General features: G+C 36.2%; 2 protein-coding genes and 1 long non-coding RNA gene across 4 annotated transcripts in view; 2 read left to right on the plus strand and 1 right to left on the minus strand.

Annotated features, from left to right (window-relative positions):
- CLCA2 (chloride channel accessory 2) overlaps positions 1-7544 on the plus strand; it is a 40215-nt gene extending 32671 nt beyond the window's left edge. The window contains exons 13-14 of one of the 2 annotated variants that reach the window (XM_074335086.1): positions 870-1103; positions 2250-4004. In XM_074335086.1, the coding sequence (XP_074191187.1) occupies positions 870-1103; positions 2250-2317 (302 nt within the window). In that variant the 3' untranslated portion in view covers positions 2318-4004. Of the gene's footprint in view, positions 1-869; positions 1104-2249; positions 4005-6940 lie in introns of those variants that run through there. The other variant, XM_019751752.2, reaches the window with a different exon arrangement.
- LOC141572127 (uncharacterized) overlaps positions 1-26759 on the minus strand; it is a 186169-nt gene that overhangs the window by 21858 nt on the left and 137552 nt on the right. The window lies entirely within an intron of this gene.
- Positions 21878-26759, plus strand: part of CLCA1 (chloride channel accessory 1) — a 31955-nt gene continuing 27073 nt past the window's right edge. The window contains exons 1-2 of the mRNA XM_019751755.2: positions 21878-22249; positions 26536-26676. Coding sequence (XP_019607314.2) covers positions 21995-22249; positions 26536-26676 — 396 coding nt within the window. The 5' untranslated portion in view covers positions 21878-21994. The remainder of the gene's footprint in view (positions 22250-26535; positions 26677-26759) is intronic.

A 26759-nucleotide genomic window follows, 5' to 3' on the forward strand; every position in this document is an offset into this window, starting at 1 on the left:
TGTTGTTGTTGTTCATCAATTTTCTCTCCTGGGCTAGTCCATATTCAAATCTACCACCAGCATTTGCTGATTTTATCTCCAAAGTACATCTCAAACTGCCTGATTCTTGCCTCCTCTCCAACTGCTATCACCCAGACCAAGCTCCCATCTTTTCTCATCTGGAGAGTTGCAATGGCTGTCTCAGTGGCCTCGTCTTGAGGTTTGAATCCATTCTCCACTGAGAGCAGCCAGAGTGGCCTGTTAGAGAGCAAAAGTGATCACATCACTGCCCTCCTTCCCCACGGAATGGAAGATTAAACTCTGATACCACTACAATGGCCCACAACGTCCTGCATGAACTTCTCTCCTGTCTTATCTCAAACTACTCTCCTGGCTCTAATTAAGTTTTACTAACTTGCAAAGCTCTTCTGCACCTCAGTGTTTTTACACAACCTCTTCCCTCTGCCTCGGATATTATTACCTCTACTCTTTACCTAGCTGATTCCTACTCAAAGTTCAGGAAATTGTTAAATATAACTTCCATGATAACACCCTAAATTATGTACCTATGTTATTTTCTTTCATAGCATCTTGTCTTTTTTCCTTATGTTTATCACAACTTGTAAATGTAAGTTTATTAATATGACTGTAAATTCTATGAGGTGTACTGCTTTGTCCGTGATTACTGGTGCAGCATATGCCTCCAAAATACTTATTGAATGAATGAATGGATGGATGAATGAATGAATTGTTGAATCAATAAACTGTTATAATTAAGATGTAGTAAAGAAAAAAAGGTTTTAATATATCTCTCAATAATCTGTTAAAAAACAAGCTATTCAGGAAATTGTAATTTGTTGTTTTGGCTATTCTTTTCTTTGGTGTCCCAGGTAACATTCAGATGAATGCTCCCAGAAAGTCAATGGGCAGGAAAGAGGAGGAGCAAAAGTGGGGCTTTAGCCGAATAAGCTCAGGGGGTTCCTTTTCCGTGCTGGGAGTTCCAGCTGGCCCCCATCCTGATGTGTTTCCACCATCCAAAATTATTGACCTGGAAGCTGTAAAAGTGGAAGAGGAGGTGACTTTATCTTGGACAGCACCTGGAGAAGACTTTGACCAGGGCCGGGGTAGGTTTCTTGGTTTCATTACCTATTTTTCTACAAGGTAGCATTTCTAATAACTATCCCAGGGGTTCATTGAATAAAAATAGCTTTGCAATTTAGAGCTAACCAAGCTTCACAGGGTTGTCATGAAAAGCTTTGAGTTGCTGATAAGACTTTATATCATGGAGTCTATGAATGAGAGCGTCTCAGCTCCCCCAGGGTTGAAGAGGCTCTGGTAACCTGACCAGCACTAATCAAACAGAAATCTTGATTGGAAACATAAATAGCACATGTAACGGTGATTTACCAATAGAAATGAACTCGGCATTACAGAGCATGGACTTCCAAATACTGGAGGTGATTCGTTTTCTGAAGACTGGATAGTGAATATTTATTTATTTATATTTATAATTCAAGTTTAAGGAAATAATTTTCATAAGTCATGTAAAACTTGGCTCATTTTTCTCTCCCATTTCTGGCCATCATTTTTGTCAGGGAGGCTGGGACCAGTTTCCTTATTCGGGGCTTTCTTACCCTTGCTTGGGTGAACATTGATGAAGTTCCTCCTTAACCTTCCAGCTTCAGGCTTCCCCCTACCTTCTATCTGGATCCCCACAGCTATTCAATAGAATAACTCTTCTCAAACAATAACCTTTCCAACATCTCTGCCATCACCAAAACATGGTTATCATTGACTACACATTACATGTTTTATTTCCTGATGCCTCTGATTGAGAATCCTATAGGAAACAACCTTCTCTATCAAGAGTTGATTTTTTTTTCAATATCCATCAATATAGAGACCATCTTGGGCCTTTACCAGTCTTGCTTCTTTCCAACGTGGGGCATCTTTCTTTGGCTCACAATTCTCTCTTTGTTCTCTACATTGTTGGAAGGGATCTCCGTTACAAACAATTCTGTGCTGCCAAGAAACACTCAATTTTGAAACTTTGTCCTCCCATTCCTTTATCAAAATCTCTCTTCTTGACAGAGAAGTCAAATACTTCACATTCCAAATTAAGAATTTTCCTAATCTAAAGGTTGTAGACATGAAACAATTAACACTGGGATGGATATGTCTTTTGTGTAATGGAAACAGCTGTGACTTAAACATCAGGAAAATAATCGTTCCCACTCTAGCTTTAAGTTCAGCTGTTTGATCTTTGGCAGATTGCTTAAATTCCACTGGCCTCAGTTTTCTGATATGGAAAACAGGACAAAAATTATGTACTTCATAAGATATTGTATAGAAGAAATAAGATGACATATATGAAATCAGAAAGGGAAGAGAAAGTGTCCCTAGTAAGTTTCCTGAGCTACTGGTTGGCATCTCCAGAGACTTTTCTAGCTTTCTGTTTGGAGTAAGGAGCTGCAAACACTCCCATCTCTATTTGAAGGTAAGAGTTGTGCCTGAAATCTAGTACTTCCCCTTTTTCCTCACTGCCTCAGAAGCATAGCAGTGTATTAAAGAGACAAACAGAAGCTCAGACTCCCATTACTACCAGAAAGCATTTTTTTCAAGAGTCCCAATAGTTTCAACTATACCAACAACTAGAGTAGAAACAAAGCAAATGTGTGGAACTAGTGGTTATTAATGGCTTGAAAAGAATAAATATAACCAAACAGGTGTAGTACAGAACTGATATCATAAAGGACATTAGAAAGTAATAGAGAGACCTTCCCTCTAACAAAGAGACCTCACTGATGAGCAGGACAATTGAAGCAGATCAAGCTTGTTATAATGTTAAAACCTCAGACCACAAAAGATCTATGGGGGGAATAGTGGATGTGTTTTAATTTGCTGAGATCACTCACCCATAACTGATTTGATGACTCAGCAATGGTAAAATTGGCCAGCTAACCATGAGTAGACCAACTAACAACAAGGTACCTGTTTAACTCATAAATGTGTGCTTTCATGGCCTCTTTCCCCCCCCACCAATTGTTGTCTAGGAAGGTGTTATCTTCACCTCAATGGCCAGCATTAAAAACAATGGGGGTATGTCTCTACATGTACAATTATTAAAAATGTGACTATGTATTCTTAAAATCCTTGTTAGCAATAAATGAACATTGCACATATGCATACACATATCAGTACACATCCAGGTACTAACTCTTCACCAGATACAATATCCTAGAAAAGATGAGCAATTACATGGGATAAAGAAAACATTACCAGATCACCGTTATGTTTGGGAACATAAAGTTAACCCTTGAGCGAGACAGGTTTGAACTGTGTGGTCCACTTATACACAGATCTTTTTTTCAATAAACATAGTTGGCCCTTCATATCTGCATTTTGCATCCCAGATTCAACCAACCATAGATCAAAAACAGTATTTTCACATTCCTATTTGAGATATCCCAACTTCAGATTCCCAACTGCTGATTGCAAATATGGTTTTCCATCTGTGGTTGGTTGGAACCATGGCTGTGAAGGGCCAACTATAGTTAAGTTTGGGGGGAATCAACAGTGATATGTGGATTTTCTCCTGTGCTGGGTCAGTCCCCCAACCCCCGCATCCTTCAAGAGTCACGTGTACATAGACTAGGCATTATGGAAATGGGTGACTTCCTTGGGTTTTCATTAAAAGTCTGGGGTGAAATAATTGCTAAAACTGAGTACCAAGCTTGTTCTGTATGTCTGCTATAAAGGTAATCTTCTTGTGTTTTCTCCAGAAACTAAAGTGAAAATATATTATTTACTAGTCAACTATGTGCCCAGCACAGTACTAAACGTTACACAAATGTAATTTAAGATGGTCATTACACTCCAAGAACACACAATCCAGTATTGAGAGAAAAAAGACACAAAATGGTCAAAAAGCCATTTTACATAGAACACAGTATCATTTTTATGATTCAGGCTTTGGGAGCCACGGTATTCAAAGGATGTAGAGGCCAGTGTGGGTGGGGGCAGAAAAGAGGACAGGGGCGTGGGCAGAGCCTTTGGCGTGGGGCCAGACCACAAAAAGCACCACTCTTATGTTAAGTGAAATAAGTCAGACAGAGAAAAACAAATACCATATGATCTCACTTATATGCAGAATCTAAAGAAAAGAATAAGTGAATGAACTAATCCGAAACAGTTTTGGAGACATAGAGGAAAAACTGAGGGTTGCTAGATGGGCGGGGGGGTGGGGACAAAGGGGAAGGTGAGGGGTTTAGAAAATAGTCGGTAACCACAAGTTGGCCACGGGGTTTTAAAAATTAATTTGGGGAATGTAATCTATAACGTAAAGATTTTGTAGGGTATCCGATGGACACGTGTCCCATTAGGGAGACCACCTCAGGGATGATGTAGATGCCTGATCTCTGCACTGTACACCTGAAGCTGAACAATAATAAATGCCAACTATAATTTTATATATATACATATATATATATATATATATGTGTGTGTATATATATGTATATATGTATGTATATGGTTACAGGAAGCGGAGTACAGCATTAGGAATAGAGACAGTGGAAATGTATTGCTTTGTCTTGTACACCTGAAACTAATAAAATTAAAAAGAAGAAAAAAAAAAAAGACCACTCTTAGACCTTCTTCCCTGCTCTGGCTATCTTCCCTACCTGCCTAACAGCCTCACTTTTGCACTGCTTCCTCTGATATCTCCATCGTGTTCTTACACAGCCATAGTTCCAAATATTATCCTTGAAATTTCTTCCCTTCCTGAATATTACATTATATCATATATCATATTATACACACATTAAATGGATATGTCAGTGGATCTCAAAGATCATTGAAATTATTTTTGTTTTTCATTTTTTTTCTGAGTGCCTCAGTTTAGATGATTTTCACAAAACAGTTTTAAACTTTACTGATTCTTTCTTCTGTTGTGTCCAATCTGCTCTTAATCCTCTCAAATGAATTTTTCATTATAGTTTTTTTTTTTCAATTCTAGGATTTCCATTTCTTCTTTTTAAAAGTTTCCACACCTCTCCTCAAATGTTCCATCTCTTCATTCACTATATCCAACTTTTCCTGTAGACCTATAACACCTCCATCATGGTTGTTTTAAAGTCCTTGTCTTTTATTTAAAAAATCTCAGTCATTTGTGACTGTTATATTTGCTGATATTTTTCATGACATACATCACATTTTCTGTTTCTTTACATGGCTAGTGATTTTTGTCTATTATATATTGGACATATGGTAGCAAATTATAGAATCTATTATAGTTCCCTGAAGAGTTTAAAAATTTTTCTAATAGATACCTTAGATCACCTTGAATTTGAGGAGGCTAGATTTTACTTTTGGCTAGGGTTTGTCTATTTCAGTTTTGCTCTTAATTCTAGGGAATATCTCTTAATACTGGGACACAATCTTTTTTCCTAAGATGTGGATTTTTCTAGTGTTTCAGTGGACATCTTAAGGTATTTATCAACCTCCTCTTGGCAAGATTCATACTCCAAAATCTATCTCTCCCCTATGGAGGGCATTAGCATAAAACTGTTCAGTTTTTAGCCATGTAGCTGTTGTTTTTCCCTTGAGCCCAATGTTTCACCCAAACATGCATAACTCAGAGGTCTTCAAATGATTTGAGAGAAGTTAATACACATATTTTGGGCCTGTCTCTCAGTGGCTCCTTCCATTTTCAACCACTCTGGGAAACCCACAGAAATCAGAAGTTCTCTGACTTTTCAGATCAATAAGATAGTAGGTTTTGTATCAGGGCCAGCTATGTGTACTGCAGTGGTAAGTGCCCTCAGAAGAAAAGCTATATAAATATAAATCGTTCCCAGTCTGGTTCCCTTCTTGTAAGTGTTGTATCTCCTCTGGTTTCTGTCCATTTTTTATTTGAGTCCAGTGCTTCAATAGTTTCTCTCTCTCTCTCTCTCTCTCTCTCTCTCTCTCTCTCCCTCCCTCCCTCCCTCCCTCCCTCCCTCCCTCTCTCCAGAGTTTATACATGTTATCTGCTGGAAAGTTAGTTCAATAGAAGCCACTCAGTTATTACCAGAACTAAACTTTGCTATATAAGTTACAAATATTTTTGCCACCTAACATTTATGTTTATATTTTGCTGAGGAGGTTTTGTTCCCATGTAGAAGTTTTATAAATTTATCAATTTTTTGTTATGGCTTATGAATTTTGAGTCTTAATTAGAAGAACCTTTCCCATTTTGAGATTATACTGGAATTCATTCATTGTCTCCTACTAAATACTTAATATTTTTATTTTTTACATTAAACTTTTCAACCACTTCGGAGTTTATCCTGAAAAAGTAATTTTGTAGTGTGGATCCTATTTTTCCACAACATTTTAACCTAAATGTCAAAACACCATTATCAAGAAATTTGTATTTTCCTCCATTAATTTGAATTCTCTCTCTATTACATACTAAATTCCTAAATGAATTTTCACCTATTTTTTGACATGTCTATTCATGTACTAGCACTACTGGTTTTTAGTTATTAAAGCATTACAGTGTTTTTATATCTGATAGAGTTAGTCTGTCTACAATGCTATTTTGTAGATTTTATATGGCCAATATTAATTATTTATTTACCATTTAAACTTTACAATAAGCTTGTTAAAATAGAAACTAGCAGCACTTTTAATAGAATCATCTAAAATTAACAAAATAAGGGGGAAATAGCTCTACTATGCTGAATCTTATTCTTCAAAAAAACATAAAGTCTTTCTTTTTGCTTAGTTTTTAATATGAGTTCTTACACAGTGTTATTAAAGTTTTGTTCATGTGCATATTTCTTGTTAGGTTTATTCCTAGATATTTTTTGTTGCTATTCTTATTAGTCATTTATAATAAATTAGAAAACTTATTCCAAGTGACTTAACCTTCCCATTTATATATATATATATATATTTTTTTTTTTTTTAATTTCAGCTAACAGCTATGAAATCAGAATAAGTAAAAGTCTACAGAATATTCAAAATGACTTTAACAATGCCATTTTAGTGAATACATCAAAGCTAAATCCTCAACAAGCTGGCACCAAGGAGACATTTACATTCTCACCAAAGCTTTTCATAAACGGACATGAACATCAACCTGATGGAACGACACAAGAAAGCCATAGAATTTATGTGGCAATACGAGCCATGGATAAGAACGCCTTAAAATCTGCAGTATCTAACATTGCCCAGGCATCGCTGTTGATTCCCCATAATTCTGCTCCTGTCTTTGCCAGAGATTATGTAATATTGAAAGGAGTTTTAACAGCAATGGGTTTGATGGGAATCATTTGCCTCATTATAGTTGTAACACACTGTATTTTAAACAGGAAAAAGAGAAGACAAAAAAACAGAATGGAATAAAATTACTATGAATAAATGCAGAGAGTACCTTCCTCCTTAGATACAATACCCATACCCTTTGCACTTTACAAAAACATACCAATAAACACAAATTAACATCAAAACTGTTAAAAATGCTTTGAATTTTTGCATAATAAAAATCAGATTTTTACACGGTAAAAAGACAAAAATTCTTTTGTAACACTCATTTTGGGGGGAAAGTAGGAAACCCTTAAGCTCAGGCTATGGACAAAATAATAAAAATTATTCTCCAGAGTAATGTCTTTAAAGGCAAAAAGGGCAAGGTCAAAGTTGAATCAAAGAGTCAAGAAAAGTTTGTTTAATGCAGGGCAAAAATAGTCCCAAGGGGAGAAAAGGAGGTTATGTCTCAATGATGTACCGTGTTTCCCCCAAAATAAGACCTAGCCGGACATTCAGCTGTAATGCGCCTTGTGGAGCAAAAATTAATATAAGACCCGGTCTTATATTATGTTATATAAGACCTGGTGTTATGTTATGTTATGTTATGTTATGTTATGTTATGTTATGTTATGTTATGTTATGTTATGTTATGTTATGTTATGTTATGTTATGTTATGTTATGTTATGTTATGTTATGTTATATAACACCCTGTCTTGTATTATAGTAAAATAAGACCGGGTCTTATATTAATTTTTGCTCCAAAAGACACATTAGAACTGATTGTTCAGCTAGGTCTTATTTTTGGGAAAACACAATAATATAACTGTCCATGTGAAGCAATTCTTCAGTTACTTTGATTAAGTTTTCATTCTCCTTATCTGTTCAGAACAGAACGCTTGTTTATGACTAAAGATCAAGCTGCATTTTATATATGAAGCCCCTCTTTAAAATTCTTTACCTCTAGCTGTTTTGTTAAGGATACTACAGCTCAAAGCCCACTGCTAATGGTCAAAGAGATCTTCGTTCACTGTAAAAGTTAACCTTAAAACGCAAGTATTATCCTTGTTCCCTGACGCGAGTTTTGTAACAGATGTCTATTGAATTTATTGTTTATAAGTTTCTACTTTCATCAAAGAAGTTTTCCAAGTTATTGTCTTGGGTGTTATTCAGTGAAAATGGTTATAGCTCTCATAAGGCTGTAAGAATGAAAGACATAGTTCTAAACTTATTTTATTAATCATACACTTATAGGCTATATAGTTTCATTCAATTTCAACCAAAGAAGAGGTCATGGGGTAGAGACTGACTTTGGGAAATGATTAATTGATTATGTTTTTGTTTAAATAAAACTCTAGGAATCCTTTCTCAATCAAGGATTATTTACCTACAGGAGTGGGGAAGCATAGGTCACAAGGAAATAAAAATCATCTTTCATTTAATTTTTTTCTCTTACTTAAAAGAAAGGTTATTAAGCAATAGAATCATTTGCTTTGTATACTGATGAACTTAAAACTTTATTGGGTAAATACAAACAATAATGTGGAATAGATCCATTTTACAACCAAAACCGATTAAGAGTGAAAATTAGATTAAGTTTTGGGGAGGTGAGGAGGCTGTTGTGAGGAATTGGGACAATAAGAAAAAGGGAGACAGTGTGAAGCCCTGAGTAATAGACTCAGAGAAATACTGGGGAGAAAAACAACCGGCAAATCTCTCTACCAAGGCTGCTTCCTTGCAGTTCACACTACATCTCAGGTCTGGCTTATTACCTTCCAAGTCCCATAGTGCCTAAATTTTCACAGATGGGGGTTTCAAGTACCCACTTGCCAAGCAGTCTCTCCTCCCTCTAAAGCCATTACCCCTGCTAACCTGGGGTTTTCTTCTCTGTAGTTTCAATAGGCTGGTAAATTAGTGAAATGGGGATTTGTAGGTTTTAAGTTCTCAAATGTTCTCCTCATTGTACAAGTAGGAAAATGGAGTCCTGAGTAATCCAAAGCACTGTGTTGGTTAGTGACAGAGCTACTACATAGGAGTACAGCCAGGTTCTCATACTCGCCTTCACTCCTGCCTAAGGAGGTGCAGGAAGATGCCAGGGATTATGCCTAGAAATATTTCTAGAAATATTTAACTCTTTCAAGATCAATTAGCAGGAGAATAGAACTAGCTTCAAGGAACTGGGTTTCCTTCACCCTCCCATCCTCCCCCGCCATCCTGTAGGTGCAAGATTGAAAAAATGGACTTATGTTTAAGAATTTGTGAACTGGATGAGGCAAACTAAAATAGAGAATGCTAACATGACAAATTGAAATATATCAAAGCAGGGTAGAAAGGGTGAGCTCAGCAAATGCATTGGGTAAACAATATTTAGTAGTGAGGAAGTGAAGCATCAGACAGCAGAAGAATTATATGGTAAATGTGGGAAGATATTGGTTTAGAGAAAAAGAAGGTTAATTTCAATGGGAGGAAGATAGGAGATTTTTAGGGGGTAACTTGACATAGTCTATACACTGAGCAGACTGCTGTTTTTATATATGCACTGTTGACGGCTCCAAAAGTACTTTTCCACCTGCATGTTAGTACCAGAAAGTCTACCAAAAAAAGCATTTTATTTGCTTTTGACTTTGCCTTCTGCTAATAATGTAATTTTTCTTAGAAGGTTGATCCCTGAATATATCATTCATTTAAAACTTAATGTGACAAATCCAATTGTACTAATGGCAGACTTGCTCATAAATCAAACTAATCCTTTTGCTGATAACAGTTATAATTATTGTAAAAAATATAAAACACACTCTTTGAAGGCACTGAACACCAACAAAAGCAGGTACGAGAAACTGAAGATATGACCTTTGAAAAAAGGGGAGATCCAAATTTAATCAGTTTTCCCCCTAACGGCATTCCCAGTTAGTTTGCTTAGAGCATCTGGTTAGAGCTCAAAAGAACACAGCAGTCTTACTGCATTGACAAGAGTTCTGGGGTGCCAAAGCACTTGGAAATTGAGGGAGGAAATCCCAGAAAGGAAGCAACTGCCAAGAGGGAAACTGTATCTTCTCAATCTGTATCCTCTCAATCCTTGGGTAAGTCCTAAATCGCAACGGAATCTAATGGAAAACAAGAGATTGGAGGCTAAAATTGCTGAATTGAGATTTTAGCAACTGCCCAGTTCTGGGGAGAAAAAGTTTAAGGTTTCAACCCATCCAAGTTAGAGAGCTTGTAAGCACCTTATGTTTCCGTTAAAACTCCAGGAGGGCCACATTAGGGGTAAGGACCATGTCCCCAGACTGAGTTATATGCTAAAACCAAGGGCAAAACTGAAATAGATCTGCTCTAACAAAGCCTAAAACCACAGTTCCACAGAATCAAAATGATTCACCAGTAATTTAACTACTGCTTTAATGTAACTCAGAGGAAAATAACATAATACAGTCTCTATCACATATCATCCATTATATAATAAAAAATTAATAGACATGCCAACAAGCAGGAAATGTGTCCTATAATTAATAAGAATAAAAATTTCTCAATAGAAGATCCAAAAATTATCCAGATTTGAAATTAGCAGACAATGAGTTTATAATACTATTATAAATATGATAAAGATATTATAGAAAAAGATAAGTATAAGTGACTAATAGAAGAGGAAATGAAGGAAAGATGTGAAAATTCTTTAAAAAGAAGCAAAGGAAAATATTAAAAATGAAAAATACAATATATGAAAAAAAAATTGTAATGGAGTCACAACAGACTGGTACTAAAGAAGAAAAGATCAGCTAACTTGAAGACAGGAAAATAGAAAGCATCCAAACTGAAGCATTTCATTTTTTAAAAATGGAAAAGCCAAAATGACCCGTGGGACATTATCAAGCTGTCTAGTGTACATGTAAGTGAATCCCAGAAGTAGAAGAATGAAGAATTGGGCATAAAAATATTCAAAAGTTACTGGCTGATAACTGATTTAAATGATCAACCTACAGGTCTAAAATACTCAGTTAACCTAAAATAGACTCCATATAAAGAAAATAACACCTAGTTATATCATAGGAATGATGACTGACTACTCATCAAAAACAACTGAGACCAGAAGACAACAAAAATGACATCTTAGAGTACTAAAAGAAAATTATGTCAACACAGAATTCTATATTGAGCAAAAATATCTTTTAAAATGAAGGTAGATAAATAAAATCTGAAATAATTTTCATTAGCAAGAAATACCAAAGGAATTTCTTTAAGCTGAAAGAAATGATGTCTGGTGGAAATACAGATGTACAGTATGGAAGGAAGATCATTGGAAATGGTAAATAGGTAGGTAAATATAATAAATTGTTGGTTTTCTTTACTCAGTTCTCTTAAAAGACAATTAACTGTTTAAAGCAAAAATAAAAGCAATGTATTATGGTATTAATAACATAAAGAAGATATGGCAATAAGAACAGAATGGAGAGAAATGTGACAAATGTAATTAAATGTTGAAAGTTACTTACATTATATATAAAGTGCTATAATATTAATTCAAGGTAGACTAAGAGAAATTAAAGGTCTATAATGTGACCCTTTTGGCACTCAATAATAAAGAAGCATATCTGAGAAGCTAATAAATGTGATAAAAATTTATCTACCCCAAAACTACCTAATTAACACAAAAGAGACAGTTAAAGAGCAATAAAGAAACAAAGAATAGAGGGGAATAACAGAAATCAAATAGCAAGATGGTAGATTAAAGACAGCTAAGTTAATAATTATGTTAAATATAAATGGACTAAACACTTCAACTAAAAAGTGGAGATTTTCAGACCTGGTAAAAAAGCAACATTCATGTCTTTATGGATAAATGTTTTCAGATTTTTTGGGTAGATACCCAGGAGAGGGATTGCTGGGTCATATGGTAATTCTATTCATAATTTTTTGAGGAACCTCCACACTGCCTTCCATTGCAGCTTTATTTACAGTGGCCAAGACATGGAAACAACCAAAATGTTCATCAATAAATGAATGGATAAAGAAGTTGTGGTATATATTCACAATGGAATACTATTCGGCGGTAAGAAAAGATGAAATAGGACCGTTTGTGATAACATGGATGGATCTTGAGATTATAATGCTAAGTGAAATAAGTCAGACAGAAAAAGCACAGAACCATATGATTTCACTAATATGTGGTATATGAACCAAAAACAACAAAAGAACAAGACAAACAAATGAGAAACAAAAACTCATAGACACAGACAATAGTTTAGTGGTTACCAGAGGGTAAGGGGGGAGGGCGGTGGTAGATGAGGGTAAAGGGGATCAAATATATGGTGATGGAAGGAGAAGTGACTCTGGGTGGTGAACACACAATGGGATTTATAGATGATGTAATACAGAATTGTACACCTGACATCTGTGTAACTTTACTAACAATTGTCACCCCAATGAACTTTAATTAAAAAAAAAGCAACACTCAACTATATGGAATTTACAACAGATACATTTTAAATATAAACACATAGAAGTTAAAAGTGTAAAAAGGGAAATGGTATATCATGCAAACACTAAGCATAAGGATGCTGGTGTTAGTACATTACAATAAGACAAAATAGACCTTGAGAAAGGAGAGAAAAAGAGAGTCATTCCTTAATGATAAAAAAAAATAAGAGGATACAACAATCCTAAATGTGCATGTACCTATTAATAGAGCTTCAAATTAACAGAAAATTTTAAAAATGCCAGAAATTGACAAATCAACAATCAAACTTAGAGATTTAAATCTCCCACTGTCAATAACTATAGAACATCTAGACAGAAAAACTCAGTAAGAATGGAGACTATTTTAACAGTATTAACCAATTTGACCTTGACATTATAAAACACTACAATCAACTACTGCAGAATATACGTTCTTTTTAAGTACTTATGTAACATTTACCAAAATAGATCATGTGCTAGGCCAGAATATAGAATCCAGAAATAGATCTACACACATATGGTCCAACGATTTTCTACAAACCCTTGTGCAAGTCAATGGGGGAAGGCAACTCAATGGGCAAAGGGGTTCTTTTCAATAAATGATGTTGGAACAACTAGACATACTTGGAAAAACAATTTTACTGCTACCTTAATAAAATATGATTTCATGATGGATCATACATACAAATACCAGAGGTGCCAAAAAATGTAAACAAGTGGACACTTTGGTCAATGTTGCTCAAGCAGTAGTTCGCGATAATCAGAAGTGTCTGGCTGCTGGTGGTAACCACTTTGAGCATCTCTTGTAATTGCAGAAGTCAAACGTGACTTGTATTCATCTTTTGTTATTGGTATAGATTGAGTATTACAATTTTAATAGTTTCTTCCTTTCTTAAAATGTGTACATAATACATTTTTTGGCACCTCCTGTGTACGTTAAGATATGAATTTCTAAAATAATGTAAGATAATATCTTCACAGCTACAGTGTAGAAACATTTCTTAGAACAGAGGAAACATCAAAGAAACATAAAGGAACATAAAAGAAAAAACTAAGTTGGATTGCATTAAAACTAAATATTTGTGCTCATCAAAGGGCACCATTAATAACAAAAAAAGGCAAGCTACAGAGTGGAAGAAAATATTCACAACACATATATCTGACAAAGAAGTCATAGCTAGAATATATAAAAACATTATAAATCAGTAATAAAAAGCAAAGAACCCAATAAAAATGGGCAAAAGACTTGAACAGACACTTGATACAAATGGTCAATAAACATATATGAAGGCTAGCAACACCATCAGTCGTCAGCAGATGGAAAATGATAACCATTGTGAAATGTTGTTTCATTCCCACAAGAACAGCTAAATTATGACGCCTGACAGTAAGAAATGGGAGCAAGAATCTGGAACATCTGGAATGGTGCTACACTGGTGAGCGTGCAACCACTTTGGAATACTGCTTGGCAATTTCTTAAAAGTTAAATGCATATGCCTAACCCTTGACCCAGCATTCCACTTAACAGAAATGAAAAGATATGTCCACCGAAAGCCTTGCTTAGGAATTTTTATGGCTACTTTATTCATAATAGTTCTAAACTGGAAACAACCATGTTTTTATTTATGGAATGGATAAAATAAATGTTGCTGTTTAGATGAATTCACAATGGAATACCACTCAGTAACAAAAAGAAACAAACAACTGATATATGCAACAACATACATGAATCTCAAAAGCATTATGTTAAGTTAAAGAAGTCAGACTCAAAAGAGCACATACTGTATGACTCCATTTATAAGTAGTTCAAGAACACTACTAATTTCTGGATATAAAAATCATAACAGTGGTTATCTCAAGGCAAAAATGTGAACATTGACTGGAAGGGCACAAAGGAACAATGAAAATGTTCTATGGATTCATTGGGATGGTGGTTACATGGGTGATACATTTGTCAAAATTAATTTATCTGTGTGCACTTGATTGGTGCATTTCATTGTATATAAATTTCATCCCAGGAGAAACTTAATATGAACAAATTTATTGTATCCTTACCCGTTAACAAGTTTTATAGCAATAATTCTCAGCCAGGAGTGATTTTACCTCCTAGGGGACATTTGGCAATGTGTGCAGATATTTTTGATTATCACAGCTCGGGGGGGTTATCTAGCAGGTAGAGGCTAAGGATGCTGATAAATATCCTATAATACACAGGACAGCCCCAACAAAGCATTACTCAGCCCAAAATATCAATAGTACCAAGACTGAGAAATCTTGCTTTATAGGGAGGAAGAAAAAGGGGTCATTCATATCGGATACATGAATATAAGAAAAAGTGGCCTTAGTGAGGGGAAAGGGGGGGCACAAAAGTGAGCCTGATTTAAATGAAGGCAAGAAAGAAGAAAAAAAATATTTTAAATGAAATGAAGATGATCCATATTAGAGAACTGGATTCATAAAGCTGGTAGAAATCCCAACTGATGAAAAAATAAAGAAGGGAAATGGATATAAAGTTGGGTGGGTGCTGCATTATGTATTAAGATCTGTGTTACAATCTGTGAGTGTAAAATACAGGGAAACAGGGAATAGAAGCAGAGGGGAAGTCTGATGAGTCGTGGTCTCTGAAGAAATGTGAATGAGGTTTATTGTGCATGTATCACAGGAAGTAGAAAAAGCACAGATAAGGCACAAAGAGAAAGAAAGAATAAGATATGAAAGGGATACAGATTATAGAGAACATGAAGGTGGAGTAAGAAGCACTGAAGGACACAGAAACAGATGCTCATATCCATGGAGATAATTACAGTTTGTCCCTAAAGGTCAAAAGGAATGATTCCCTCCATAAACCCTCCTGCACTTAGGAGGCCTGTCCTTTATCAGCAAGAGGATTCTAGGGATGGGTGGGGAGTGGCCCAGATGGTGGCCAATTTCATTCCCCACTCCTCTCAGCTACAGGCTGTTGAGTCTTATCAAAAAGCTGCTTTCTGAGGACAAATGACTTCAATGGAACAAGAAGGAGGAAGCGATCCAGTACAGTGGGCAATTGTTTTCCACCTCCCTGGCTGTGTAGAACAGATGCAATATAAATGAACAAACATCCAAATGAAACGTTTCTTAAAATCAGCACCACCTTACTTCATACCAATATAGGAAAGGAGAAGCAAGAGCCTGAAGCAGATAAAAGGAAAAGAAGAGAGTGAAAAATTGAGAGGAGGGGGGAGTATCACTTTGTGAGGGCTGAAATGTCTAATTATTGCATTGTTTTGTACAACTGAAACTAATTTAATAAAAAAAAAGAAGAAGAGACTGAAATGGAAAAGTAAAGACAAAAAAGATTAGCAATTAAAAGAGAAGGCAGGACTACCACTCTTATGTTAATATGTTAGGATTTCAAAATGATGGTCTTTAGTCCAATATGTTTACTTTTATGTATAAATTTACTTCAGTTACAAAAGTAATAATGCTATTATAAAAAGTACAGATGTTGAAGTAAGATGTGACAAAATGGATACTAAATGAATAAGCTTACTTATTTATTCCTTTATTAGTAAACATTTGGGTAATACAGTTTCTTGCTATTATAAAGTAGACTTTGAGGGGCAAATTGTATTACCCTTGTATATATAATTATATGTACCTGCGTGAGTTTGTCTCTTGTATGTGTAACCTAGTGCGCCTGTGTGAGTGTATCTCTGGGGTATATTCCTAGGAGTGGAACTGACTATGTCAAAAGATATACACCCTTAAACTTGGATGAATATTTCCCTCTAAAACACTTGTACCAATTTTTCTATCACCAATAATGTGTGAATACTTGTTTCCTCATGGCCATATTACCGTTACTAAAGGAGGTAGTGAACTGGGGGTAGAAGCAGGAGTCTTATTGAGACGCTGTATGGCAAATGGCTTAAAATTAACTTTTAAACATCAATGTCCTTGACATACACCTTGGTCATTCTTACTTGATGCCATCTAATGTAAAGCCCCTGCTTTCTCCATCTTGTTGGCTCCTCTCCTATCTCTCCCTCCAAGGCTAAGTTTTGGGTAAATGGGAGGGAAGGAAAAATGTATTTTGTTTACCGAATGAATTCTATGTACCAGGCATTGTTAGCTGTGCTGTATTGGTTTTGTTTTAATTTTTCAATCTTCAAAATTCCAGTATACCATAGTTAATATCCTAAAAAGTAGATTTGATACAAGTGGTCTTGTTAGAGATAGAAAAGACATTTTGTAATAATAATTATATAACAATCTTAATTTGCATGTATCAAAAACATAGCTACAAAATATATAAAGCAAAATTCAATAGAACTAAGAAAAAGAAATAGACAAATTCATAATCATAAGTAGCAATTTTAACACACCTCTCTCAGTAAATGAAAGAATAAGCAGACAAGAAATGGGAAGAATAGAGATTTGAATCACATAATTAACGAACTTGTACCCAACAAATACAGAATATACATTTTTCTCACAAGCACATGGAACATTTTACCAAAACAAACCATAAGCTGAGGCAAAAAGTAAATCTCAATGAATTCCAAAATATTTAAATCTTAGGTATGTTTTCTGACTACAGTGGAATTAAACTAGAAATCAGTAATAGATTAACTAGAGAATCCCCAAATGTTTAGAAATTAAGCAACACACTCTGCATAGTCCATATGTTAAAAAAGAACTCAAAATCGAGTCAGAAAATATGTGGAACTAAATGACAATTAAAATATGGCATATTAAAACATATATGATGAAGTTAAAGCAATAGTCAGAATTAAAGGAAGAAAAAATATCAGTTTTAAACAAACTGTTCCAGAAAATACAAAAAGAGGAAACACTTCCCAACTCATTTTATGAGGCCAGATAATCTGATAATAATACCTGGCAAGGACATTACAAGAAAAGAAAAGTAAGACCAATCTCTCTCATGAACATAGGTACAAAAATTCTAAACAAAATATTATCAAATTGAAAAAGATATTACATCATGATGAGGTAGAATTTATTCTAGGAGTGAAAGCTTGATTTAGTAAAGTAAGTCACCACATACCAGAATAATTAAGAAAAATCACATGATAATCTAAATGGATGCGCGAAAAGCATTTGATAAAATTCAACACTATTCATGATTTAAAAAGAAGGAAGATCTTAGCAAACTAGGAATAGAAAAAGACTTTCTTAATCTGATAAAGGTATCTACAAAATATCTCTAGATAATAACATATTGAATAGTGAAATACAGAATGTTTTTCCATCTGGTATTGAAAACAAAAAAAGATATCAGTTTCTCCACATGTATTCAACATTTTCAGGAGGTAAGAGCTAGTGTGACAAAGAAAGGAAATAAAATAAAAGTCATAAGATTGGAAAGGAAGAAGTAAGAATGTTATTACTCACAAATGACATAATTATAAACATAAAATCCAAAAGAATCCACAAAATTGTACTAGAAATAAGTGAATTTAGCACACTCACTAAATATAACATCAATACATAAAAACCTATTATATTTCTATATACCATCAATAAACAATTACAAAATAAAAATGTTTTAAAATACCATTTACAAAAGCACCAAAAAAAACACCCAAAAATAAATCTAATGAAAGATGTACAAGACCTCTACTCTGAAAACTATAGAACATGGTTGAGATCAATTAAATAAAACTTAAAATGAAAAGATATGCCTTGTCCATAGATTGAAAAACTCAGTATTATAAAGATGTCAATTCCCCCAAAACTGATTCAGTGAAATCCTATCCAACCCAGCAGATTTTTCTTTTTGGTGGAATTTACTGATCCTAAATTTTATATTGAAATGAGGATCTAAAAGAGCCAAAATTATCCTGAAGAAAAGCAAATCTGGAGTGTTTACCAGATATCAAGACTTAACAAAGTAGCAGTAATTAAGACAATATGATACTGAGGTAAGGAATGTCACATAGACCAATAGAACAGAGTAGATAGAACAGAAACAGACCTGAACATTTGCAGTCACTTCATTCACAACAAAAGCATAACTGCTATTCAGTGGGAGAAAGTGTGATATTTTCAATAAATGAGGTGGGCCTATTGCTATCCATAGAGGAAAACAAAGTTGGAAAGCCACAAAGTTGAAAAAGGTATTTGTAATACATATACCCAATAAAGGACTCAATACCCAGAACATATAAAGAACTCCTATAAATCAGTAAGAAAAAGACAATCTGACTAAAAACTGGGCAAAAAAACTTGAACAGGCACTTCGCAACAGAGGCTATCCAAATGACCAATAAGTATATGAAAAGATATTTAACAACATTAATCATCAGGGAAAATGTAAATTAAAACCACAGTATAATATGATTACACTCCCACCAGAGTGGCTAAAATTATAAAAAATTATATATATATACTGTGACCTAGCAATTCAACCTGGGTTTCTACCCAACTGAAAGCAATGCTTATATTCATGGCAGTTTTATTTGCAATAACCCCCAAACAGGCAATAACACAAATGTTCATCAGTAGCAGTTGGTAAGTAAAATGTGGTGTATTTTTACAATGAAATACAATGGAAAAAGAACACATTGCTGCTACATGAAACAACATGGATGAATTTCATGTGGAAAATGTTATGTGAAAATAGCCAGACACAAGAGGTCATACCATATATTTCTGTTTATAGGAAGTACAAAAACAGGTGAAATTAATTTATGTGGCAATGCAGGTCAGAACAGTGATTACCACTTGGCGGGGGTGGGGGGGGGTTGACTAGAAGGGAACACAAAAGCGACTTCTGGGATGTTGAAAATATTCTAAGGCTTCAGTGAAAGTGTGTTTCTCAGGGTATTAACTCCTGCACTTCAAGTTTGTGTCATCCGGCCCATCCGGGCTGCCCCTGACAAAGCCAGAACCCAGGTAACATCATGCAATGCTTTATGTGAGCCAAAGCCTCTGTGAATCTGTTTAGGCTGGATGTGGGCACCAGAGAGAGTGGCGCTGCCAGCACAGCCTGCCCATGCCAAACTAGGACCTCTCTCCGGGAAGCAGAGAGGAGTCAGTGGTGTTAAGAGATGAGGCAACGGTGGCAGCAGCAAGGATTCTCCATTGAGCAAGCAGCCAAGACCCAGCCAGCAGGGAAGGCCAAGCAAAGCTGCAGAGGAACCTAAACTGGATCCGCTATGGCAGGTGACCCCTGCCACAGGCAACTGCAGCAGCCACAACCCAACAAGGGTTCAGAACCCTCAGGATTGAAGGGTTGGGTTACAGCAACAGGCAAAAAAAAAACAACACAGATTAGCAAAAATGCCAGCTAAAGGGAGGGAAATTGGTGATGAAGGAAAGAGAAAATAAATATCTATAATGGCCTTGAGACCAGTTTCAGCAGCAGGCACTGCAATTTATTTCAAGAACCCTTTTGTTTTAGATATTCCAGAAGATTGCAACTGGCCACCACTTATGTTGAAGGAGATTCTATGAATGATTGGATCTGTACTTTCTCTCAGGAAAAAAGTGAGACAGTTAGTGCTTACAAAAAAAAAAAAAAATGCAAACTCTACATTACAGTATTGGAGCTAGAAATGATGAAAGGACATGAGTAGATCTGAGCAGTTCAAGCAGTGAGTTGTTTTGGACTCATCTTATTGAACCTCCCTACATTTCTTGGCTCCATCTAATTTATTGGAGCCTTGGTCACCACCCACCTCTCGTAGGCCTGAGTGGCTCTACTGCCAAAGGTTAACCAGGCACCACTTGAAATCCTTGGCTCCTCCTATACCACGGGGCATGTGGTCTCTCTTTCTAAGAGCTGTTGAAGGGGCTGGATGGCACAGCCAGGAAGTTCAGGGTTGTTGGTCACCTGTAGGAAAGGAGAAGGAGCCAAACACTTTCCCTTCCTCCCTCCAGCGGATTGTTCTGAGGCGTGGTTTCTTTGTATAGCCTGTTAGAAGACATCCAAGATGGCAGGGCAGGTGGACCAGCAGGGTGACGTGCTGAGTCTCTTCATGGTACCAAAGTAGCCACCTTAGTAACACTTCATTTTTCACCGCTTCCCAGGCTTCCCTGACCCATTTCCCTTGTTCCTGGTTCTCCCTGCCCTGAGATTAAACTCTCAAGTCATTAGCCCGTAAACTTGCCTGGGGCTCCGTTTTCTAGGGAACCCAGGAAAAACACGTCCTGCCAGGGGTTTGAGGTATTTAAGAATGTAAAATTTTTATGGTGTATAATAAATGTATACATTTATTCAATAAGCACTGAATAAATTATTTTTAGATAAATTATTTGGATTATCCGGACAACCACTTTATAATAGAGTACTTCCACTCTATTTCAATGCTTCACTTTTGATTGTTTAAACATTATATACTTAAGCAATAAGAATTAATTATTAGCAGCAAGTATTAATTTAATTTTTAAGAGCCAATGTCAAAGAAAAGGAAGAAACAAGAGGAAACTGATGCTTACCACCACGCGATGAAGAGATACGCTAAGTAACTTGAATATAGGAAAGTGGTGAACCAATTTGAGTTTTCACTGGAGGTTTGGCAGATGAAAAGAACCTATTTAAAAGAATCTATTCAGTAGCTGGCAGTTCATAATTCACATTCTGAGAGAGATTTAATTTCAGTAAAATACTGTAATGTTGTTAATTTGAATTTTATTGAGCAGTAAGAGCTATGGAAAAGAGAAATAGAGGTCTAATGAGGAAAATTGAAGAAGTTTGTTTTGCACAATGAGATATAAATTATCTTTTCTCTCCAGTTTGAAATATTCAACAATATCTATGTTGCTTGCTAATGCTTTTGGTGTGAGTGGATTGTCTAAGGGAACTGTGCTGAGGGGCTAAGATTAAGTCAAGATCAATGAGAATAAAAATAACGACCACCCTGAGGGATAACAGGATATATGGTTTGCACTTAATGAATACTTATTGAATACACAGAACAGCCAGGCCTCCACTGGGCAGGCAGGGGCTGGAGGGTGGCATTGGGTGGGCTGGTATGCCGGGCTGGGCAAACATTCTTAAGAAGTAAACATCTTTCAATGGCCAAGCTACTTATCACCTGTGAGTCCTTCCAGGGAACCGGATGTGGGCTCCCCACCCTCTTTTCTAGCACCTGGCACAGGTGAAGGCAAGGCTAATGATCCTTTCAAATAAAATATTTAAAAGTACACAGAATTCAAGACTAAGGTATTGTTATCATTCCTCATATTGCAGACAAATGCAGTAGTGAAACAATTTGGGGTCAGGGGTTAAAGTCCTGTGATAAACCACCTCTGATAACTTAGAAAAACATGTGTCTATGTATTCATATAAATAGGGGTAAAGAAAGATGCCTCCAAAACCAACATTTTTCAGAAAGAATCATCAAAGGGAGATGTGCAGCAATGGGGCCATTTAAGAGTTCTGTTTTCATCTTGGTCCTTCACCTTCTGGAAGGGGCCCTGAGCAATTCACTCATTCAGCTGAATAAGAATGGCTATGAAGGCATTGTCATTGCAATTGACCCTAATGTGCCAGAAGATGACACACTCATTCAACAAATAAAGGTAAGTTTGAAATGGCAATTATCCATGCTTCTTAAAACTAAATTAAGCTAATGTGATAGAGTGAACATGAGTTCTCTAACTCCAACTGCGTGATACTGGCAGGTTCATTTTTATGTCTGAGTCTCAGTTTCTTCAGCTATAAAATGGAAATAATATCAGTTAACCCTTAGGATTCTTCTGAGAGATGAGACAATAAATACAATGCACATAACTAAGAGTTTCATACATTGTTGGTGCTTAATACATTTATTGACCGTGGATTATCTCATTAAAAAATATTCAGTTCTGCAAAGGCTGAGCCAGTTGCATTTGGCAGATATTGTGAAATGCATAAAGAGTAATTCCTTTGCCTGATTTTATCACTGGCTCATATCAGACTCTCCTTTTATTCTAATTGTAACTCCCTTCTCTGTGATCCTAATACAGGAGCCCAAGATGCAAAGCTCTAACTTAAGAACAACCCTCACCCTTCAAATGGAAGGAATCCCTGCATTTTACCAGCCCCAATGCAAGGGATCCTTTCAGGTGGTTGAGTGGCCCCACCTCACTTTTTACTTCTTCTGTGAGGGAAATAAAAACGACGAAAGAAGACATCCCCTGTTCTGAGCAGAGGTGTCTAACTGTTGTAAGGTGGAGGGATTAGAGAGGTCGTGTGCAACAACAAACAACTAAGGATAGGAGGCAAATGCTTTAAAAATTATCACCGTAGAACCTCACTGTAGCACAGTATTCTAGAGACAGTATTGTGTAATGAGGAAAAGTACTCATCTGTAAAATGCAGGTAATAATTAGTACCTTCCTCATAGACTTTTGTGAGGATTCAATTTAACAATCCATGCACATAAGGGAAGCTTAATGAAAGGTATATGGGGACTCAGTACAATTTTTGCATGTCTTTTGTAAGTCTGAAACATCTTGATTTTTTTTTTTTTTACATTAAAAAATGCATGCATGTGCCTGGTACATAGTAAGAGCTCAATAAATGGTAACCATAGCCATCAGGCACCAGTCCCCCTTTTAATCCTTCTAGATGGAAATTGTTCATCCTTCTTAATCAACCCAAAGGGACTGAGGCTTGTTTCTGGGCAAAGTTCCTGAGTGTGAGCTCAAAAGCTAACAGTGCGAGGGCCCCAAGGATTGCCACCAAATGGTCCTTCCTCTGAGCAGAAACAAAGCCAGAAAGATGAAGTCTGGAGAGAGAACCATGTCTACCACCAAGAGGCATTTGAGGCTGGAGAATTTCAGTTGAGGGGGGAGGGGAAACTTACCTATTTAACTCTGGAAGACTATCAGATATTACTGTCATTGGTTAAAGGGAAATTCACACCTTTTGAAATCTCTAAACAATCAGAAACCTCGAGTGAGTTTTTGATTTTCTCTAATCTTAAAAATGACATTAGCAAAAATGAGGAACAACAGACAAGGAAAGTGCAGGAGAAAAATATGGCCACGTGTTTCTGTCTCTGGCTAGACAGTCAGTGGGGCTCAGGAACATACGGTCCTTATCTCTAATGGCAATGGTAATTTATATTTACGTATGTGTCTTTAGAACTTTCAGAGTGCTTTCACCTCACTCTTGGTGGGGTTTTCCTCCTGAGAAATGTACTTCTCAGTACAATTATTAAATTGGCTTTCTGGTGTGAGTCCTAAATAAGTTGGATGTGAGATAAGTTGGTTTAAGAGTTAAAGGAAACCGTGTGCTCAGAGTCCCTGATTGAGTGGTTGATAAAAATGAGCTCCTTTCTATTGATGTTCCAGATCTGCAGAGTTGAGGGATTTTACTGGTTATCCCTCATTCTCCACTTTCTGAAGGGAGAATCTCCTTCTGGTGCCTTTGTGAGGAATGGAGGCCTCTAAATCAGCTCTTAAATTCTTGCTCCTGCAGGACAGTCCTCTATGTTTCTCCCTCTACAAGACCGGCAGATGGCGCTGCAGCAGTAGCATTAGTTGTATTAATAGCAGTAAGAGCACACTTCCTGAAATGAGGGAGTGAGAATTGGGATCACACACACACACACACACACACACACACACACACACACACACTCGAAAGATACCAAATGGAAATACTGTATCTTGGGCGTTTCCTCAGTGCATGGGAACTTCCTGTCTTGGCACTCCTGGCCAGCTTGCCACTCATCACAACCACTTCATTCATTCATTCATTCATTCATTCATTCATTCATTCATTCTTCATTCATTCATTTGTTCATTCGTCCAACAAATATTTACATAGCATCTACATTATATCAGGTAACAGGAATCCAATGGTGAACAATATACCATCCCTGTTGTTAAGGAATTTCCAGCAAATCCTATAAACCCATCCTCAAGCTCTACAAGCCTCAAAAATTTAAATGTCTATTTGCTTATGAGGTTACCTTCTCAAAATTGGGAAGAGATGCCAAAGCAAAGATCCCGTACCAATGTTTCTATTAAATCATGGAAGACAAGAGCATTTCATGCTTCTTAATCTTCCTGGGAGACAAGGAAACACATTTCACAAGTCAAATTGTAACATAGTACTCTAACATCGGAAGTCTTATGCCTACTTTTCAACTTGTTGGTTATCTTGAATTGGTATTTTTATTTTTTTAAATGATAAAATGTTAAATCTCCTAGTGGTTTATAAAAACCTGACTTTTTTGGGAAAAGGAAATGCAATCATTACAAGAACTTTTCAAAAACTAGCAAGACAACCATTATTATTACTATTTGAAAGGAGGGAAACTGAGGCTCAGAGAAATAAATTCCCCAAGTGTATCCCATTAGGAAGTGGCAAAGAGGGATTCACCGCAGCATCAATGCCCAAGTACTGCTTCCCCATTTGATGATGAACTGGTTCTCCGCTCAGGACAACCCCACTAGGCACTGGAGTCTGGGCATACTGGTTTGCTCCCAGAAGGACTTTCCTTCTGTAGTAAGCCCTTCAGGTTTTTTTTCCCCCATTAGCATATACATATGCTGTAATAGTCCCCATTTTTTTAAAAACCACACAGAACAAAAGTCCCTTGCTCTAAAGCCCACCTTCAGCTACAGCTTCGTTTCTCCATCCCCCTTTAATTTAAAGGAACACTTGCACTGTTATTGTCTTCATTCACTGAGTCCACTTCCTCACCTCCCACTCTCTTGAATTCACTCATATGGCGGTGTCAGCTCCATTCTGCTAAAATGGCTCACCAACTTACCATATCCTTTGGTCAGTTCTTAGTCCTCACCTTACTTGATTGCTCAGCAGTATCTGACACCAGTAATCACTCTCTCCTTCCTGAAACACCCTCATCACATGCCTTCTGATTTCCTTCCCCTTCACCAGCTGCACCTTCTGTGTCTCCTTTGCTGGCTCCTTCGCTTCCTACCTCTAAATGCTGGTGACTCCCTGGGCTCAGTCTTCAGCCCTCTTCTTTCCTCTGTTTACACTTGCTTTAGAGGCCAGTGGTTTGCAGTCCTAGTAGACCCGATGCCCTTTCAATAATAAATGTCTTGTATATCCTCTCTACTATCTTGTCATAATGTACAGGGAATCTGCAGAGGCATTTATAATTTAACACTACAGCTCTTTCATTTTAGAGAAATAAAGTTAAGTGTGACTTGAAAAGAAATTATATAATTATGTGACTTCCTTATATCTGACACTTAGTACCATACTAAAAATAAATATATCACAATATGTAGTTAGCCCCCAAATTATTACCGAAGCCAGTGGGTGTTGAAATCATACTCATTTTAATTTGAGTTTCTCTCCCAGTACTAGTTGGTGTGAGACCTTGAGGCTTACACTCTCTGATTATTGTTTCTTTCTTAAAGGTTTATGATCCTCAAAGGATCAAATGAGATGAAACTAATAGCAAACATTTTGTAAATATTTGTGCTAAATAAACATGGTTCCAAGTGCTTTCTTGATTTCATTTGATTCTCATAACAATCTTATGAGCTAGCCACTGTAATAGTTTCCATTTATAAATGGTGTAACTGAGGCACAAAAGGGCTCAAGGAAATTGCGTGATGTCCCACAGGAAGTGATGGAGCCAGGATTAGTGTCAGCCTCTGGAATCTGCATTGTCAACAATTACACTATGACACATAGCTTGTGGTTCGTCCTCAAGGGAGGTTAGCTATTATTATCAGTAAGTTATTTCCACATCTCCCCTTCTGATCTTGAGAAATAACCAGTTTTTATAATTAGTTTCTTCTAACGTTACAAGTAGATGTAAATTTGAATGATTGGTAATTTTGTTCATATTCAGTCATAATTGTGCGTGCTATGTATGTTTTCTTTTTCTCAGGACATGGTGACTCAGGCATCCCCATATCTGTTTGAAGCTACAGAAAAAAGATTCTATTTTAAAAATGTTGCCATTTTGATTCCTGAAAAATGGAAGACAAAACCTGAGTATGTGAGACCAAAACTTGAGACCTACAAAAATGTGAGAATATCAAGTTCTTTTTTCAAGTTTAATTTTCTTCTGTGATTCAGATTTTTTAAACATCAAAATATTCTAGAACCAAA

Source organism: Rhinolophus sinicus, linkage group LG06 (genome assembly GCF_036562045.2).
Source record: "Rhinolophus sinicus isolate RSC01 linkage group LG06, ASM3656204v1, whole genome shotgun sequence".
NCBI classification, from domain to species: Eukaryota; Metazoa; Chordata; class Mammalia; order Chiroptera; family Rhinolophidae; genus Rhinolophus; species Rhinolophus sinicus.